Below are 18,054 nucleotides of genomic sequence, written 5' to 3'. Positions count from 1 at the left end.
ACTCTCACTCTGTTCATTCATTCACTATCCCCCCCCTGACTGACTGTATTTGAATACTGTTTGACCCAAATTCGAGTTTTGTGCGCGCGCTTTTGGCCGACAAGAAAGAGTTAGTTACTAACAAAAGCTCAGCTGAAAAGTCAACAATGCCCCTTGCTGTTACTTTTTTTTCTTACTTTTAATTTTCAATCTCAACTACGTTTTTTTTTCTCTGTTTCTTTTTTTTGCGCTCTTTCCTTTATGTGGTTTTATTTTGTTGTCAATGTAAATGCCATTTTTCTGCGTGTGAAAAGCTGTCAAAAATCATTTGTTTCGGGTGTTAAAAATGTTTTCTATTATAATAGCTGCGTCAGTTTTGGCCAGGCTTTAATGTCTTGCTCTCTCACTTATCAGTTAACAGAAAAGTGTATACAATTGACGTTTTTTTTTCTTGAATATATAATAAATATCTGCGCGTCATCAATGCGACTAAAAATAAACATAAATTTCGCTTTACTTTGTAAAATTTTTGTAAACAAAAATCGAAATGAGTCAGATTGTCCTTGAGATGCTGAGCTTACACTCTTGCTTGCATATATAATTTTATGATAAAAATAAAGTATTCAAAGTGTGATAGATATTCCAAGAAATCAGTTTTGGGTTTAGCTGCCGGATTTGCATTATTCGTGAACTTTGGGAAATTCAAATATTTGCTGATAATATTAGGAATTGCATTTAAAAGAAATATTAAGCTCAACATAAAGTGATTCATATAAAAGTTGATGAATTGTGAGTTAGTCTTGTCCGTAATTAAATTAGCCCTATTTAACATAGTTTTATAAGCGCACACATTCCATATAACTCTCAGCTCGAATGATTCATCGTGAGCCACTTTAGGGCTGTTAAGGTACTGTACTCCGGTCTCTGAGTACTCTGAGTACTCGCACTCGCACTCATATGTTCATAACCACGTTCACGAGCTCACGTATCTCTGCTTTAAATTATTTTATGTTGTTGCTCGAGTCTTTTTTTTTTGTTGTCGCCACATTTTTTGCTGTTTTTCTCTAATTTTATTCCTTACCTTTTTATTATTATGATTTTTTCTTGTGTCTGGTGTTGGCCTTTGCCTTAAGCCAGAAACATTTGACATTTTCATCAGTCTAATCTAACTCACATGTAAACAGCTAAATTTCCGCTCTCCGTTTATGATTTAATGTGCGACTAAGTATAACAACATTATCGATAAACTATAATAAAAGCTTATAATCATATTGTATTTAAGCATTTTGTGGTTCCCGTGAATCGTTACATATTTTAGACAATGAATTAACAATGATTCAGCAAAATGTGTCTTACGCTATTGCTGGATATCAAAAGGAAATTTGAATACAAAAAAGATTGCACATAAAAAAAAAGAAAAATTATAAATGTAAATTGAAAACTGAATGAAATTAAAACATTTTCTTACCAAAAATAAATAAAAAGTAAAAATAATATATCCATGTAATGAAATGCATTTTCATTTCCTAAAAGAAATAAAAAGATTTTTTCGCGAAAACGAGCAACAAGTATAACTAGAATTAAATTGTGATTAAAATGAAAATCTAATTTTCTTTGTGAAATGTTGAAAATTTCATCAAGGTGCACATTTAGAGTAATTGCATTAATGTATACAAATTATTATAACTTATATATAAAATTATTTAAATTATATTTTTATATTTAGGGTTTTCTATATAAGTTTAAAATTTTATAGGGAAGGATACTATAATTTTTTTTTGAAATCATTGGTTTGGATCATATATAATGAGCTTGATCACGATATTACTACATTTATATTTATAAAAACTTTTATTGGGGATATAGAGTATATAATCAAATTTAAGGTATTAGATTGAAGCAGTGACACCCAACCCCATAATATATGATTGATCAGCAAAATTAAAAAATGTTATTTAGACAAGTGCGTGGATCTCTATAGACTCCAATTTGATACTAAGGGGTTTGAAGTTATAAAGCAGTTTAATTCCGATTTTTTATGCCACATTCCAATAAACCATAAATTTCGAAAACTCACTAGCTCTGATATTGTTTTTTTTTTTGGAATTATTCATCTAAACATTCTTTTTCAGGCAAAAATTATTTAAAATCAAGTATAATTTGTTTTTGTGAAGCTTCTATGTGATTTTTATTATCTTAATGTCTAAAATATTTTAAATCCTTAAAAGAAAAAAGTAACTACCTATTCAAATTGACAAACTAAATATGTATTCAGCTTGTATATAGTAGCTTGTGGGAGCAAAGTACTTTCGACTAAACTGTTAATGCTTGATTTATTTATTTTAAAAAAAGTCAAAAGCCATTACAACTATAACTTAGAAAATGTTTTGATCAACAAAAATTATAATATAGGATAGGAAACATTACAACTACTAGCATGTAATAAGGAGAAGGAGCAATCATAGCTTACAATTAATTTTATGCTTTCCCATTACACAGGTTAATAGGTTAATGATTCATAATATTTGCAGTCAAAAACAAAAGCCTAAAAATAATTTTATGTAAAAGTATTAAATTCTGCAATTACTACTCAAGTAATTTATTGAAAATTGCATAGCTATTTAATTATTAATTCACTGCAGTACACTGAAAATCTATAAATGAAAGATAAATTATTATTATGGGTTATAAAATTTACCAAGTTATATTAAAGAGAAGCTGTGGTTTATTTATTACCAGCATGAAAACTATTAGAAATGATTAAAAACTAAAACAACTATTTGATTCATTACCTTCCTGATTACTTAAATTTCTTCTTTTAGTATTAATTCAGTTGAATTCAAAGAATTTAATTGAAGAAATTTAATTAAATTCCTATGCTGTTTTGAATGTACATTTTATGCATTTGCATATATTATACATATGGGAGAATTTCGAGTGAGTTTACACTTCACCGGGATCTTCTCTGACGATGTGTGTGAGTCTGTGAGTCTTTGGCTGCTTGGCCAATTTCGCATTGTGCCTGAGATTGATGCCACAAATTGGTTCACATGGCATGACTCTACATTGAGTTTGGCTATCTAACATATAGTATACTATACTCTTGTCTGTCTGTCTGTCTGTCCGTCCGATGCTGGTGATGCTGATGCTGTTGCTGTGGCATCGACTGCGACTTCGACTTCGACTTCGGCATCGTCAGCACCACTGTTGAAATCTGAAAACTTTAATTTCTGTTTTCTTGAGTTTTTCTTGAGTTTTTCTTTAGCTAATTTCGGTGCATTCTCGCATTGAAGTGGCCGACGACGCCGTGCAGCTAATTTCGTATGATTTTTTTGTGTTATTATTGCATGCTTAGATTGTTACTTGTGTGTTATTGTTGTTACGCTTCTTACAGCCGCTGTCAGTCAGTGGTGTTGTGCTGAGTGTGAGTTGATTGTGTGTTAATTAACTCCGACATCAGTCACACAATGCTGCAGTCACTCTCGACGCGACTTTTTGGCCAGGCTGAGAACAGCTACTGGTCACATTTTATTTGATGGTTTATCACTTGCCAATTCGTGGAAGTCGCAGTGTCCAGCTCCAGCTCCAGCTCTCGTCGGTCATAATGTCATGTCTGAGGTTTATTAACCGTTGACATTTGTTTAACGCACGCCGCTTACAGTTAGCTCTATTTAATTTCTGTATGTTTTTGAATGTGCTGCGTACGCCGTTATGACACATTTCCGAGCCAGCAGCATTTAATGCGAGTTATTCCCAAGAAAGACCATTGACAACGCCACACTATGGAGTGCTCCATTTTCTTCTGTTTCCCCCCACTTGGTTACAAAATAATGCCCAAGTCAAAGCTGGTCAAAACGCCTACTGAGACACTCTCTGCCTATTGGCAACGCTCACAGTTGCTACAAATCAATCAAATCAAATCAAATCAAACCGAAGCAACGCAAAGCAAATCCAATCGAATGGTTGGCGTTGGCAATTTGTCTAATGAGTTGTTGCCACAGATAGCCAGTTAGCCAGATTGCCACGCAACTTAGGTGCTAATGATTCCCTCTCAATTGAATCAAATGAAACTCAATTCTCAATTGCACAGATGCTTTGCAATGCGGCGATTTGATGCAAATGCTAATTCAGCAGCAGCAGCAACAACAGCTCATTGCACTCACCTCCAATTGACTGATTGATGCTGATATATATATATTGTATTTATACATAGATATAGATACAATAGGCAAAAGCAGCGACTTAACAAAATGCGCATTTAGATGAAGCCGCCGAACTCGATGCTTTGCGGCTTATCGAAAACTGGCGGCAAGCAATGAACTTTTCTAACTAAATCAAAAGAATCAACAAACAATCAATCTGCCACTGCATAGCATATGTATGAGCTGCACCATCAAAGAACAGCAACGGCGTTGCAAAGAACCGAGCTTAGATCTGTAAACTGCATTATTACATTTTTAAGGAATGTGAAAAGTGACTGATAAAAAACATTTTGTAAAATGGACTTCATATATGATTAAAAATATAGGTGGGGATCATCTAAGATCAGCAACTCCGTTGCAAAGAACCGAGTTGGGATTTTCAAATTGCATCATAACATTTTTAAAGAATGTGATAAGTAAATGACAAAAACATTTTCTGAAACATAGATCATATAATAATTTAATAAATGAAATGATTATAAATGAAACAAAAGTAGCTGCACCTTCGAAGATCAGCATCTGTTTTGCATAGAACTTAGTTCGGATCCATAAAGTGCATTATTACAATTTTAAGGAACGGGATAAGCATGTGGCAAAAATATTTCCTAAAATATACATTATAATAATATAATAAAATATATAAAATTATAAATTAAAGTTGAGAGTAGAGAGTAGAGTGCATAGGATATGTATGATCTGCATCATCAAAGATCAGCAACAAATTTTTAGAGAATCTAGTTTGGTTCTATAAAGTACATCAAACTAATCAATAATTTGATAAGTAAATAACAAAAAAAAAACAGCAGATAAGCAGATTAACAACAATGTAAAAGATTGACAAAAACATTCTTCTCACACACACATTCTTTTCTGCTTATTACATTCCTGTAACTAATGAAAAATTGCCTTGGCCTGAGTTTGCTTTTAAAGTCAACTACAAATTACATGAGACTAAAATCTAGTCACAAACCGATCATATATCATTTACTTATGACAGTCTTAAGAAAGCGCCTTTATGCTAATGTGAAATCTGGCAACAGTGCAAATATTCAAGCTAGCCACAACGCGAGGTGACAGATTCCACTTGAGTCACTTCCGCTGCAATTTGTGAACCACTTGTTAGACAGAAACTTGGCAACGTTGCAAGTGAACGTCTGCCCTGCCTGGTGTGGCCCAAGCCTCAAGCCCCAATACTCAAGCATGTGTAAGTATGAGGCATAAGCAATGTATATTAGAGGTATACCGTATGTTTACACATTTTAGTTGAAGTTTTTGGGCCCGTTGTGCGGTCGCATCAATGGCCACCAACTGCAGCGTGTGTGTGGGTCTCTATGGGTTTACCTGAATGCAATTACATTTCGTGAATGTGTGCTGTTCTATACAACTGTCAAAAAAACCGCAAGCCAGCTAAAATACAAGTACACAAGTATCAGAAAAATTGATGGTAAAAAAGGAGGGGGAAAAACAACTAAAATAAACAGCGCACCATAGCGCCCAGATCAAGTCTAGTCAGCGTCGTTGCCTAGTCTTAGTCCGATCTAAACTAGTCGAGGCGTTGCGGTTGTTGTGGCCACTAGAGAACAACAACAACAACAACAGCAACAACAATAATAACTACGATATTAACAACCAACAGCAGCAGAGTGCATTGACGTGTTGTTTGCATGCCCCGCCACAGCAACAACCACCGCCATCGCAAGCAGAAACTGCAGTAAAGCTCAGCCCATCTCTGTTGTTGCCACCTCTCCGCACCACACCGCACCGCACCCTCTCCTATTGAATCGTAACTCTTCCTAACTCTTCTAGCCAAGCAAGTTTCGTTTTTATTTTTTTCTGAAGAATCGGAAAATTGCAGAAAACGAGATTTTTCGATTTGACGTGGAGTACATTGCACTTCGAGCTACAACTACAACTACACGAACACACCGCAGCCACAGTCACAGCTACAGCCATAGACACAGTTACAGCTTTGGCTACAGTTTCCAGCTGGATTCAGTCAAAGTGTTGGTACGCTCAAGCTGAGGATCGGTGCCGACTACAGGTACGCTTCAGAGAGCCACAACGATGTCGCACAGTGGGGCAAACTATATGTATATCGCAATCAAATTAATTATTAATCAAGAATAAGATTACGATTAAAAAATCGAAATTAATAATTCAATTATTGAACTATTTATGTAATAACTATTAGCTAATATAACTATTTATATAATTCAAACAATATTATAACTAAATATGATTTTTCTATAATGAAAAAAGGGAGATTTAAGTTTTTAATATAAAATATATATGTATTTATATATTATCATCGTCAGAACCTTTTAATTCATATATAATGTATATGTGCAGATATTAGATTGATATAGCTATTTCTGATCTAAGCCTATATATTCAAAAGATATTTTGCTTTCATTTTTATTATACTGAATGTCAGTTTAAGTTATTATGATAACATTAATAAAAACTTTTTATTATATTAATTAATAATAAAAATTATAAAAATTAAAGGAAATAATAAATATATTTTTCCTGATGTGTTTTTATGGGGTTTGATTTTAATCTTAAATTTATTATATGCTATTGCTGTTAAGTGTTATTTTATTTTTTATTTTTAAAACAAATATAATTGCTTCGAAAATATATTATGAACTGAATAGGTTTTTATATATCGAAACAAAATATTTTTCAAATATCATATTTAAGGTGAGTTGCTAGAAGTGATCGAGATTTAACATAAAAATAATAATAATACAATAAGATTAATTATTGAATTTAATTTAAATCAATAACAAAAAATATTTACAATAAATAATGCGATTACCAAGTAGTTAATAAGTTAAACTTAAGTTTTGCCCCACTGTACTTAGTCCGTCTCCGTTTTGGCACGTAGGTTGTTCATTCGTCGGCCGTTCGTCGACGTCGTCGCCGTCGTCGTTGTTGTTATTGTTGCTGTTTGTTGTTGATGTTGTTGTCGTCTTGAAAACTGGGTCAATCGCTGCTTGAGCTGTTGTCTACGTACATTTATTTAGTTTTGCTGTGTTGTCTTGCATCTCGTTGCCTGGTTCGACTGGATTTGGATGGACAACTGGTTGGGATTCGGTTCGGGCTTGCCGGGCAATGGGAGGCGGTGAGGTGGAAAATCTGAAACACCAAAGAGTGTAAATTGCAAACTTTTTTATTGTCTTCTCATTTGCCTATTTCTTTGTGTGACTAACTGGTTGACAGCTCGACTCGGTTCGACTCGACTCTGCTCTACTCTGCTGAGTTAAGTTTAGTTTCAGTTTAGATTTGGCCAAGTACGATTATATTACAGACAGCAGAAAAAAGCAAACATGATTCTCAGACCTAAGAACTTCCGTTCCCGGTGACTTTAGTGACCTGCTCTCTGTATGTGTCGTTTAATTGCAAGTGACATAACTGTTAAACGCACTTTAACCACTTCAGCTTGGTCACTTTGACAATTTACAGACGTTGAGAGTCTAGACGGAACAACGTGTGTTGTTGACGTCTGCACAGAATGCCGGCCGGCTCTTTCTGCGAAACTGGTTTCTCGATTTCTTCTGGTTGTTATGGTTCTTGTTCTTCCTCTTACTTATGATCTTTTTTGTTCTGTTCTGTTCTTTTCTGCTACGTTCATTCTGGCAAGTAATTCGACAATTGTGGGTATTCTTGTGTGTCACGAGACCAACATCAAGGTTGGCATCGCGGGCCAAAAGGCGGGAACTTTTAATGTCTTTAATGTCTTTCATTTCAGCAGAATTTGTAGCATATGCATGAGAGTTAGTTAATGGAAACGATTGTACGACTGTGAGATCGTCCTCAGATATTACCAGCGCCTATTTCGGATTTAAAGCTTTTATGCATGGAAATATTTGGGGAAACATAAAAAGTTAAGGAAGTAAAATGTATGCCTATGTTATAAAAAATAATCAAATAAAGAATATTTACATATCTAGAATAATTACAAATATTTACAATAAATTCTGAACTAATTTGAATTAGTGTCTGTTAGCGTTTTTCGCTCATGTGCTTTGAAATGTATTTTAAATGTTAAATTAGTACTAATGTTTGAAGTTTTTCTTTAAATTGGTTTAAACACACATTCATTTAACCGGGCAGTTCAATGTGACCTTAGCTAGAAATTAAGGCTGGGAAAGTATACTAAAGGCTGAAACGGCGATCATTATATTCTGGTAACACTTTTTATGGAATAGTTATATACTGACAAAAGGCGCCTCATTTAAACTGCCTTATATTTTCTTTACAATAACAGATGGCTAATTATATAATATAAATTTTTAGAAAAATGTTTAATTGAAAAAAGAATAAGAATCACAACACTTGAAAATTAGTAAAATACCATTAATGCACTTATGGTTGGTTTCAATTTTTTTATACTAAAACATATTTGCTACTTTTTTTAAATAAACAATTTTTTAATTATTTATTCATGTATAAAATATTTTTTCTCTCGGGATTTGTTCAAATGATGTATATCGTGACGGTCACACCTGAGCAAAGCATTTTTTAAAAAGCTCCCGGTAAAGCGACACCTAGCGTCTAATGTACGAACTATTTGAGCGATGTGGCAACGTTGCTAGTGGTGGGTTCAAAACTTAACTAAGCATGGGCTGCATACAAAAGGTTTAGATTTCTATTGAAATAATTTATTTTCAATTTTAATACACCTTGCTGTATTATAAAAGACATTCACAAAATATGAAACATATAAAAATAAAAAAGATTTAATACCTGGATAGCGGCTGAATTTAAATTTTAAGTGAACTTTAATTAAATCAAATTTGTAATGGATGCAATAAAATGACAATCCACCTAACTTCTCGCAACACCAATTGTGTTACACTTACTCAGTTTTGAAAATATTTAATTATATGCAGAAAATAATTAAATATTAAAAAATGACAATAACTCATGAGATGTATTTTTTTGTAGCTAATTTGCAATTTATTGAAAAAGTTTTGCAGAATTATTCTTCAAGTTTATAATTAGTTAATTACTTGGGTAATATTTAAAGACTACTAGAGAATTATGCACAGGATGCTAAGAAACAAGTTTGTGCTTAAGAATAATACAATGATATATTCAAATTCAAATTGTTTCAGTAGGATTGATCTTTGGGTCTTCATAATGTGTTACAAATACTCGTAATATTGCCATTTGAGTCCAAACTTATGCCTGTCCGTCAGTCTTCGGTGCAATTTGAAATATATAGTGTGTGTTTTTAAAATGAATAATTTGATAAAATTGTGCAATTTATGTGATTTCATATTATTGTTGTTCTCGTTCTCATTTGCGTTCGCATTTAAAATGTTTTATATGCTCGTATATTTGACGTATAATATGATACTAAATTGTTGATTTTTTTTCTTGTATATAAATAATTATTTATGTATAGTAAAAACGTTGTAAAATTGCGACTTAAATTAGTGAGATTAAGTGTAGAGATGAAGAGGGCAAGCAGGTGAAAGATGAGGGTTTCACAAAGTGAGAGAAAATGGCTGCGAGAAATGCGATAGACGTGCCTTCGTGTAGACTGTAGAGTGTAGCGTAGAATGAAGTAGAAGAGAGAAAGAGAGCGAAATGATTAGTGAGTAGTGTGATTTGGGAGTAACGAGTCGTTACTGATGAGTAGTGAAGAGGGAAGAGTGCGAATGGCGAATGGCGAATGAAGTGAAATGAGAGTCTTGGAGCATTTCCGGCTGATGATGTTTTGAATTTCTGTCAAACTACGCTTGACATTTCCTGTATTCGTGAGTGTGACTGTGAGTGTAAATGTGTGACTGTGATTGTGAGTGTGTGTGTGTTTGGCTTGGTTATGTTGTCGCGTCCCTTTTTCAGAGGATGATGCAGTGCTTGGCCCGCAACTGCTGCCGCATGCCACGCATAAAGACGTGCTGCTGACCACCGAAAAAGAGACGCTCACGCACGCATCTCATTCCTCTGGCCACACCATTAAATACAATCGCCCTCGACCTCCTCCTGGTTAACATCGTGATCGAACTCATCATCGGCGGTGGCCTCCTGGTACTGCTGGTACTCCGACACCAGATCGTTCATGTTGCTCTCCGCCTCGGTGAACTCCATCTCGTCCATGCCCTCGCCGGTGTACCAATGCAGGAAAGCCTTGCGACGGAACATGGCCGAGAACTGCTCGGAGATGCGCTTGAACAGCTCCTGGATGGCGGTGGTGTTGCCAATGAACGTGGACGACATCTTCAGACCCTTGGGCGGGATGTCACAGACAGCTGTCTTCACATTATTCGGAATCCACTCAACAAAGTACGAGCTGTTCTTGTTCTGCACCGCAAGCATCTGTTCATCCACCTCCTTCATGGACATGCGACCGCGGAACACGGCGGCGACTGTCAGATAGCGACCATGGCGAGGATCACAGGCGGCCATCATGTTCTTGGCATCGAACATCTGTTGGGTGAGCTCCGGCACGGTGAGGGCGCGATACTGCTGCGATCCGCGCGAGGTGAGCGGCGCAAAGCCGGGCATGAAGAAGTGCAAACGCGGGAATGGAACCATGTTGACAGCCAGTTTGCGCAGATCGGCATTCAGCTGGCCTGGGAAACGCAGGCAGGTGGTCACACCGGACATGGTCAGCGAGACGAGGTGATTGAGATCCCCATAGCTGGGATTGGCCACCTTCAATGTGCGGAAGCAGATGTCGTAGAGCGCCTCGTTGTCAATGCAGTAAGTCTCGTCTGTGTTCTCCACCAGCTGATGGATGGACAGCGTGGCATTGTAGGGCTCGACGACCGTGTCGGATACCTTGGGCGATGGCACCACCGAGTAGGTGTTCATAATGCGGTCGGGGTACTCTTCGCGTATCTTCGATATCAGCAGCGTACCCATGCCGGAGCCAGTGCCTCCGCCCAGCGAGTGCGTCAATTGGAAGCCCTAAAACAAGTAGGTTAATACAACTGAATCAAGTTTAATCGGGAGACTGGGGATTACCTGCAAGCAGTCGCAGTTCTCGCACTCCTTGCGCACCACATCGAGCACATTGTCCACCAACTCGGCACCCTCTGTGTAATGACCCTTGGCCCAGTTGTTGCCTGCGCCCGACTGGCCGAAGACAAAGTTGTCCGGACGGAACAGCTGGCCATAGGGACCCGAACGCACCGACTCCATGGTGCCAGGCTCCAGATCCAGCAGAATGGCACGTGGCACATACTTGCCGCCTGAAGAACGCGAAACGGCTATTTAAAGAGGGGCAATGAATCATCTCTTTTGTTGAGGCTAAGAGGGAGACACTTACCCGATGCTTCGTTGTAGTAGACACTGACACGCTCCAGCTGCAGATCGCTGTCGCCCACGTAGATGCCGTTGCTGTCAATGCCATGCTCCTCGGATATGATCTCCCAGAACTGCAAAGAAGAATGGAAGAAAAAGCGTGAGTGCGATTTCAATTTCAGTACTACATTAATAATCAATATTCGTAATCAGCTTCAAGTTGATCAGATGTCATTCTTGTTCTTCTGTTTGTATAAGCAAATGACACCTCTTCATAAAAATCTATTTTTTGTGAAGAAGACACTTCATAATGAACATGTTTATACCATTTTAATGGCTCGGGTAGGCGTCCCAGCTGGAAAAGATATTGCAGCTATTTTTACACCTCATCTTCTCCTACTCCTGGTGAGCACATCGGGTGAAATCAGTTGCATTATGAATCTATTTTTGTTTAGCTAGCTCTTGGGTGTCCATATATGAGTAGCTTCTACAAAATAATTACTTATACGCAGCATTCTAATCTATATCCAGCAGCCATATAGTTTATCTTATCGCTGACGGCAAAGTCAAACTGCAGTCAGCCATCTGTCAAGCTCTTGGCCAACAACTTCTTGAGAGCAGACATGACGTGCATCAAACTGAGTTACGAGCCATGTCCAGTCATCGGCGAGGTCATGTTGCCAACCGCAGAAACCGCCCAAAGAGCACTTCAAACTTCATATACAAATTATTTGAAATTCCCTTTTTTTCTCCAGATATTTTTCGAAGGGTGTGGGGAGAGGGGCGGCATCAAAAGTGAGACACATTGTACACTGTTGAGGCTGAAAATTTATGTTTAGCTTAGCCGTCAGTTGTATGGCTGCCGCATGCCCTGATTTAGTGCTAAATTTAAAAGAAAAAGAAACGTCGCAGTCGCTGTCGCTGTGGATGTGGATGTGGATGTAGATGAGGATGAGGAACGCCGCTGTCACAGTCAAAAATAGTTTTTCGAGTATACTTTCGAAAATGTATTTCAATGCAGCATCACAGTGTCGCGGCATGGGACATTTCCAAGTTAAGAGACTTCATTCTGAATGCCGCCGCACGGCAACGCTCCTGGGGTGCAACCTTATGCGGCGAAAGTGTTAAAAATAGCGCAGCCATGGGCGTTGCACGATGTGTGTTGCACGTTGCCCGTTGCCTGGTTGCCTGTGGGCACTGGCCAGATACCAATCCGAACACACAAACCACACACACACACACACGCTATACTCTAATGCTGAGTCATAGCTAAACTGCAGGCCAACGACCTGGGCGGCAACTCGGAGATACTAAATTAACCCAGCAGACGTCAGACAACAGACATCGACAACATCATTAGGAAGCAAGAACAACAGCGGCAACAGCAAGCAAATCAAAAAGATATTCGCCCTCGCTCGTATCTCATAGATACAGATACAGAAGCGTTTATTGCGGAAGCGCACTGCAAATGTTTTGCTGCGTTTAACATGCGTCTTCATCTCTCATTCGATTAGATTTCGACTATTTTTCGACAATTTATACCAAAAAAGGGATCGCATTAGTTTTCATTAACAAGGCAACGACTCGATCCCATTGAAGCGCAACGCATTCTTTCAAATTCCAATTGCTATACAGAACAGAAATAAACAAATGCCATCGAGGAAATAATAAAAATGTTATCGCTTGAAGTGCTGCCAACACATTCCCAATTCCCAATTCTCATTCCCATTTTCAGTTCTATTCCCATTCCATTCCCCATTCCTTTCCCCATTCCACAATTTCCAAGTTCATTTGTTGCTATATTGTTGTCTGTATCGTTTCCCTTTGGCACTTGAACTTGACGTGTGAGTCGCTAAGGAGAATCACAATCATAGTCCAGACTGCAGCAGTCTCCAATCTCCACTCTCCAGTCTACAGTCTCCAGTCTGAATAGTCTAGTCTTCTGTTTGTAGTCACTGGCGCATCGACGCAGACGCAGTCGATGGCGTCTGCGTTTGCTTTTGTTTATTTGAAAGGCAGCTCAACTACTCAACTAGTCGGTACAATCTCCGCAAGATCATCAAATTTAATTGGAGTGTGGCCGTTGCAATTATGAAGCTTAAAGCAATAAAGCGCAGTTTGTATGCCGGACGGAGCCAGCCAAACAAACATCATGCAACTTATATATTGCTTCGCTTGGGGCAGCAGAAACAGCGGCAGCGGCAGTGGCAACAAAAGGGGTAATAACAAAAATAAATTAGCACACAAAACTGTTGAAGTGAAAAGTCGTTTTTCATGTCTCCTACTCTCTTTCATCTGCTCCTCTTTCTACTTCTTCTTGTCTTTGCTTTACTTTCAACTAATTTGTCTTTTTTTTCTTCGGATTTTTCCTTTTGATGATAATGCTTTTGATAGTTGCGGGAAATTGCTTTTTTTTTTGGGATAACTATTATGATTGGTCAGAGGATGGGGATACTTGTATCGTGTACAAAGTCCAGCTGTGAAAATTGTCTTTAGCTGCGTCATGCTTTTGCGATCGCTTACACCGAATGCATTAGATTCAATATCAGAAATGCGAGAATCTGCTGGAAGTTGATCTATCAGCGTCACGATCAGTCCAATTAAATGAAAATCAAATTAAAAAATCAAATTAAAAATAATAGAATTTATGAATTACAGCGTAATGCTGTCGATAATAGAAAAACTTTAATTCATCAAATGTTCTGAGTAGAAAGTTCTAAAGAAATTTCAGTATAAATACGAGATATTGTGAAAGCAAGAAAGAAATTTCTTTCTGATTCAATAGCCATTGATTTATTTTCTAAATATAAAAATATAAAGAATTATGCGGGTGCTGATAAACATTTTAAAATATATTTTAATGTATAAACTTCATTTTGAAATCCTCATTTGTAATGAAATTGTCTGACTTTAAGAACCAACCAGAAATCCCAAATAGAATTTGTAATTTATTGACAAGAGTCTGCTGTTGGTTGCTGTCTGCTTCTGGTTGCTGCCGCCACTTGCCACTTGCAGCTAGAAACTTAGACTTGCAATTAGTTTTAAATGTTGCCGCTGCTGTCCTGCCACACTCCTCGCCTCGCCTCCCCTTCCCCTCTCAACTCCACATGCGATCAGCTGCCGACGCCCTCATTAAGTGTTGCATGTCTGTAGCTGCCCCATCGTTGCTGCTGTCTTTCAGTTTGTGCCACTTGAAATCACTCGGGCATGAACTTTGAAGCCGAAGCCCGTCTGAAGCAGCACAAGCACAAATCTTAAGCTTCCCGCCTGCTGCCTCGTGTCTGCCTCCTCGCTCCTCGCTCCTCGCTGCCACCTTCAATTGCCTCACCTACCGCGCAACACTTGCAGCTGGACAGAAGAGAGAAGATCGTCTGCAGCTTTATCGGCTTTTCCGGCAGCCCTTGAAAAAAAAGCGCTACAAATGCAAAAAATCATTTTCACATGATGGCAAGGCATTTGGCTATGCTCCCCTCCTACCATCTCTTTACCCCCCCGAATCTTTGCCGCCTATCAAAAGCATTTGTCTTTGCTCAGCAGTTCAGCAGCTCAGCAGCTGTTTTGTTGTTTCAGTCGTACGAGAGGGCGATAATAAATCTTTCAGAAGAAACGCCAGAAGTTTGTTGACTCTGCCAGTGCATTGGGTAGACACACAAATATACTTAACATACATATATATATATATTCGTATTCGAATATATAAAATTATAATTGTTATATACTTATTTGTGGGGGCACGAGCTGATTATTTAAAATGCATTTATCGTCTTGTACTCAAAACGGAAATTCGAAATTCATATGGGCCCCTATCCTGCCCCTTGTAACTTGTAACTGAATCCGAGTGCAGGCTCTCTCTCTTTCCCTCTTTTATTCTACTGACCAAATGCACCCTCACTTCTCACTCCTCGATTGGCAATTTGCTGTAGCATATGGACTCGTGACTCACTTCCTTTGTGCACTTGTGCGGTTTGAATGATTCCAATTGCGATGCAGATTCAAATTCCGATTTTGACTCTGATTCTGATTGTGACTTTTGATTCTGATTCCAAATTCAAAATGTACTCAGGGGTATGATGGCCATGGAGATGGGTTAGGTAGCTGCCACGCTGCCCCTTCTTATTGCCTCACACATTTGAAATGTCCACTCAGCTGTTTCTCAATCTCTTGGGTAATGTGAGACCGACGTCTTGCTCAAATTACCAAGTCGGCTTCATCACCGTCGCCGTCACCGTCGCCGGCTGGTTTAGATAAACAGTCTTCGTATCTCATTCATGGTAAGTAACTACAGTAAGTCAGTTGATATACACAAACACACACACACGCTCGCATACAGACACCGACATGTACTGCCCCATAAAACCATTACTATGCCGAATTTCTGAGAAATGCTAAGCGTTAGCGCTAAATTAAGCGACATTGACCCCCCCCTTCCACACTTGCCCACTTCTTCACTTCACTTCTACTTCCCCATCTACCGTCCACCGTTCACCGGCTGCTTGTCTCATTTCCCACAAATCGCGAATCTCAATTGAGTCATGAATGCGGCGCTGGAGGTAATCGCAGTTGAAAAGAAATGAAGTAGAGAAATCATCGTCGTACTATTTTCGCTTATCTTGTGCTTAGGAATTACTTTTATTTAATTGTGCGTTATAGTTCAATCATCGCTCGTTTGCCTTTTAGCTTTTTATCAGCATTTGCTTAGCGTGACACACTTTGTAGCCTCCATCGCAGGCTTGTCATGTCAATGCCTGACAAACCGGTCTGATCTTGCCAAAATTTACAGCCTCAGTAGCAGCAGTAGCAGCAGGAGTAGCTGTGGCATGTGGCATGTGGCACATGATCGTACGATCAATTGGCAAACCGATGATCGGAGAGGGCAACTAAATGTTTTACATACTTCTAATTGTAGTTGATTAGCTACTGAGTCAACTCACAACTTAACAGTCTGAAAATACTTTTATGAGTGATATTTCCCCAGTGCGATCGCTTCTCAACTTAACTCAACTCAACTCAGCAGCTGTTGCTAAAATATTATTTTTAATAAACAGCTGTTTAAAGTGAATTGTAGTTGATTTTTAACTAGTTTAAGTATAAAAGTGCCAACATAAAGACTTCTCTCTTTTAGAATATCCTTTTTATAACATCACGATCATTACACTTTTGAAAGGTTTTCTCTACAACAATTTTCTTGCGTTTGTTACATGCCATAAATTAGAGTTTCCCCTCTTTATTCTTTACAAAAATGTGGCATATTCTTTAATTTTTTCAACTTTTTGGCCTCTTGCGGTTGCTCTGGCTAATAAAGGAAACCCAACAAAGCGAAAAGATACAACCACAATGATAATTCAAGAGGTTTTTGGGATCCACGCATCAAACAAATGCACCATAAAGGGAAGTTGAGGAATGAAGAGCAATTGCAATTGTTCAAAGTAAAGCTCGGTAGTATTAGAGCAGCAAAATTACGGATCGTTTAATAATCATAATAATTTTAATAACCACAGTGCAAGTGAAGGGCACATCGAGTGCTTGATGAACCAAAGTAAATTTCTTCGCTTTGTTTTCTTTTTTCGTTTTTTTTTTTATTTTCGCTACGTCGGTCGCATTGCTCATTTTTTGCACTTGGCATTTTTATTTGCTTTCATTTAAGTTTTCTTTTTGTGTTTTATTCTTTATGTTTATTCGTTGGCCTTTTTTTCTTGTTGTTGCTGTTGTTGTTGTAGTTTTTATTCGTTAATTTTCTTTTGCTTTAATTGCTAAATACGCTGTAAAAGGCGCTGGCGACGTTTACTCGTATTCCGAGTTGTGATCGATTTGGAAACTCATTGAAAAACGTTTTCGGTCAATGTGCATAAATTAGCTGCGTTTGCCAAAAAGCAGCGCAGCAAAAAGCACAGCAAGAGCAGAAAAAAAAAAACCGAAACCGAACCGAAAAGTAAGACTTACCTTAGCGCCAATCTGGTTGCCACATTGGCCAGCCTGCAGATGCACAATTTCTCTCATTTTGATTTATGGGTTTTGATGTAACAATTTAACAATTCTTCTTCTGCTTCCTTTGCGTGGGACTCGAAAGTCGTCGTCGATGCAGCCAATTACTCTGAACCTGAACCTGAACTGAACTGAACTGAGCCAGGAGGTGGACTATAATTCTTTTTTAGTGTGTGTGTGCTGCACTGATTAATCTTTTGAAAGGAGGGAACCCGAGCAGAACGCGCAACTTAACCGCACAACGCACAAAACTCAACTGATCGCAGCGACGCAACGTTGTCGACGTTCACTGCCTAAGAATCACTCCCCACTTTGCGTTGAGTTGAGTCCCCACAGCCGGCCCAACCCAACCCGAAGTCGAAGTGTCTTCGGCTCCGTCATCGTCGTTGTCGGTGCTTCGGCTCGCTGCCGCACGAACGCGAGTAGAGTGAGAAAGACGATCAATCACACACACTGAGATAGAAACACATGCAAGCAAGTGCTACTGCAAGTACATACATACATACATACATACATACATACATACATACATACATACATACATACATACATACATACATACATACATACATACATACATACGTACATAGTATGCAAGCCCTGCTCCCAAGTCGAAACATGTGGAACG

General features: G+C 38.2%; 1 protein-coding gene across 2 annotated transcripts; it reads right to left on the bottom strand.

Annotated features, from left to right (window-relative positions):
* Positions 1–9,121: 9,121 nt before the first annotated feature.
* Positions 9,122–17,700, bottom strand: LOC117567769 (tubulin beta-3 chain). Of its 2 annotated transcripts, none has more exons than XM_034247962.2 (4): positions 17,385–17,700; positions 11,470–11,578; positions 11,166–11,392; positions 9,122–11,108 (listed from the first exon to the last, which is right to left on the bottom strand). In XM_034247962.2, the coding sequence occupies exons 1-4, from the start codon at positions 17,439–17,441 to the stop codon at positions 10,155–10,157; spliced, it is 1,347 nt and encodes a 448-aa protein (XP_034103853.1). In that variant the 5' UTR covers positions 17,442–17,700; the 3' UTR covers positions 9,122–10,154. The 2 variants fall into 2 exon arrangements, with proteins under 2 accessions (XP_034103853.1, XP_034103852.1); XM_034247961.2 differs by having other exon boundaries at positions 11,166–11,410; positions 17,385–17,698.
* Between the last annotated feature and the right edge of the window lie 354 nt (positions 17,701–18,054).

Source organism: Drosophila albomicans, chromosome 3 (genome assembly GCF_009650485.2).
Source record: "Drosophila albomicans strain 15112-1751.03 chromosome 3, ASM965048v2, whole genome shotgun sequence".
Classification (NCBI taxonomy): Eukaryota; Metazoa; Arthropoda; class Insecta; order Diptera; family Drosophilidae; genus Drosophila; species Drosophila albomicans.
The sequence above is the reverse complement of the archived record's forward strand: the minus strand, read 5'-3'. Positions and strand labels throughout refer to the sequence as shown.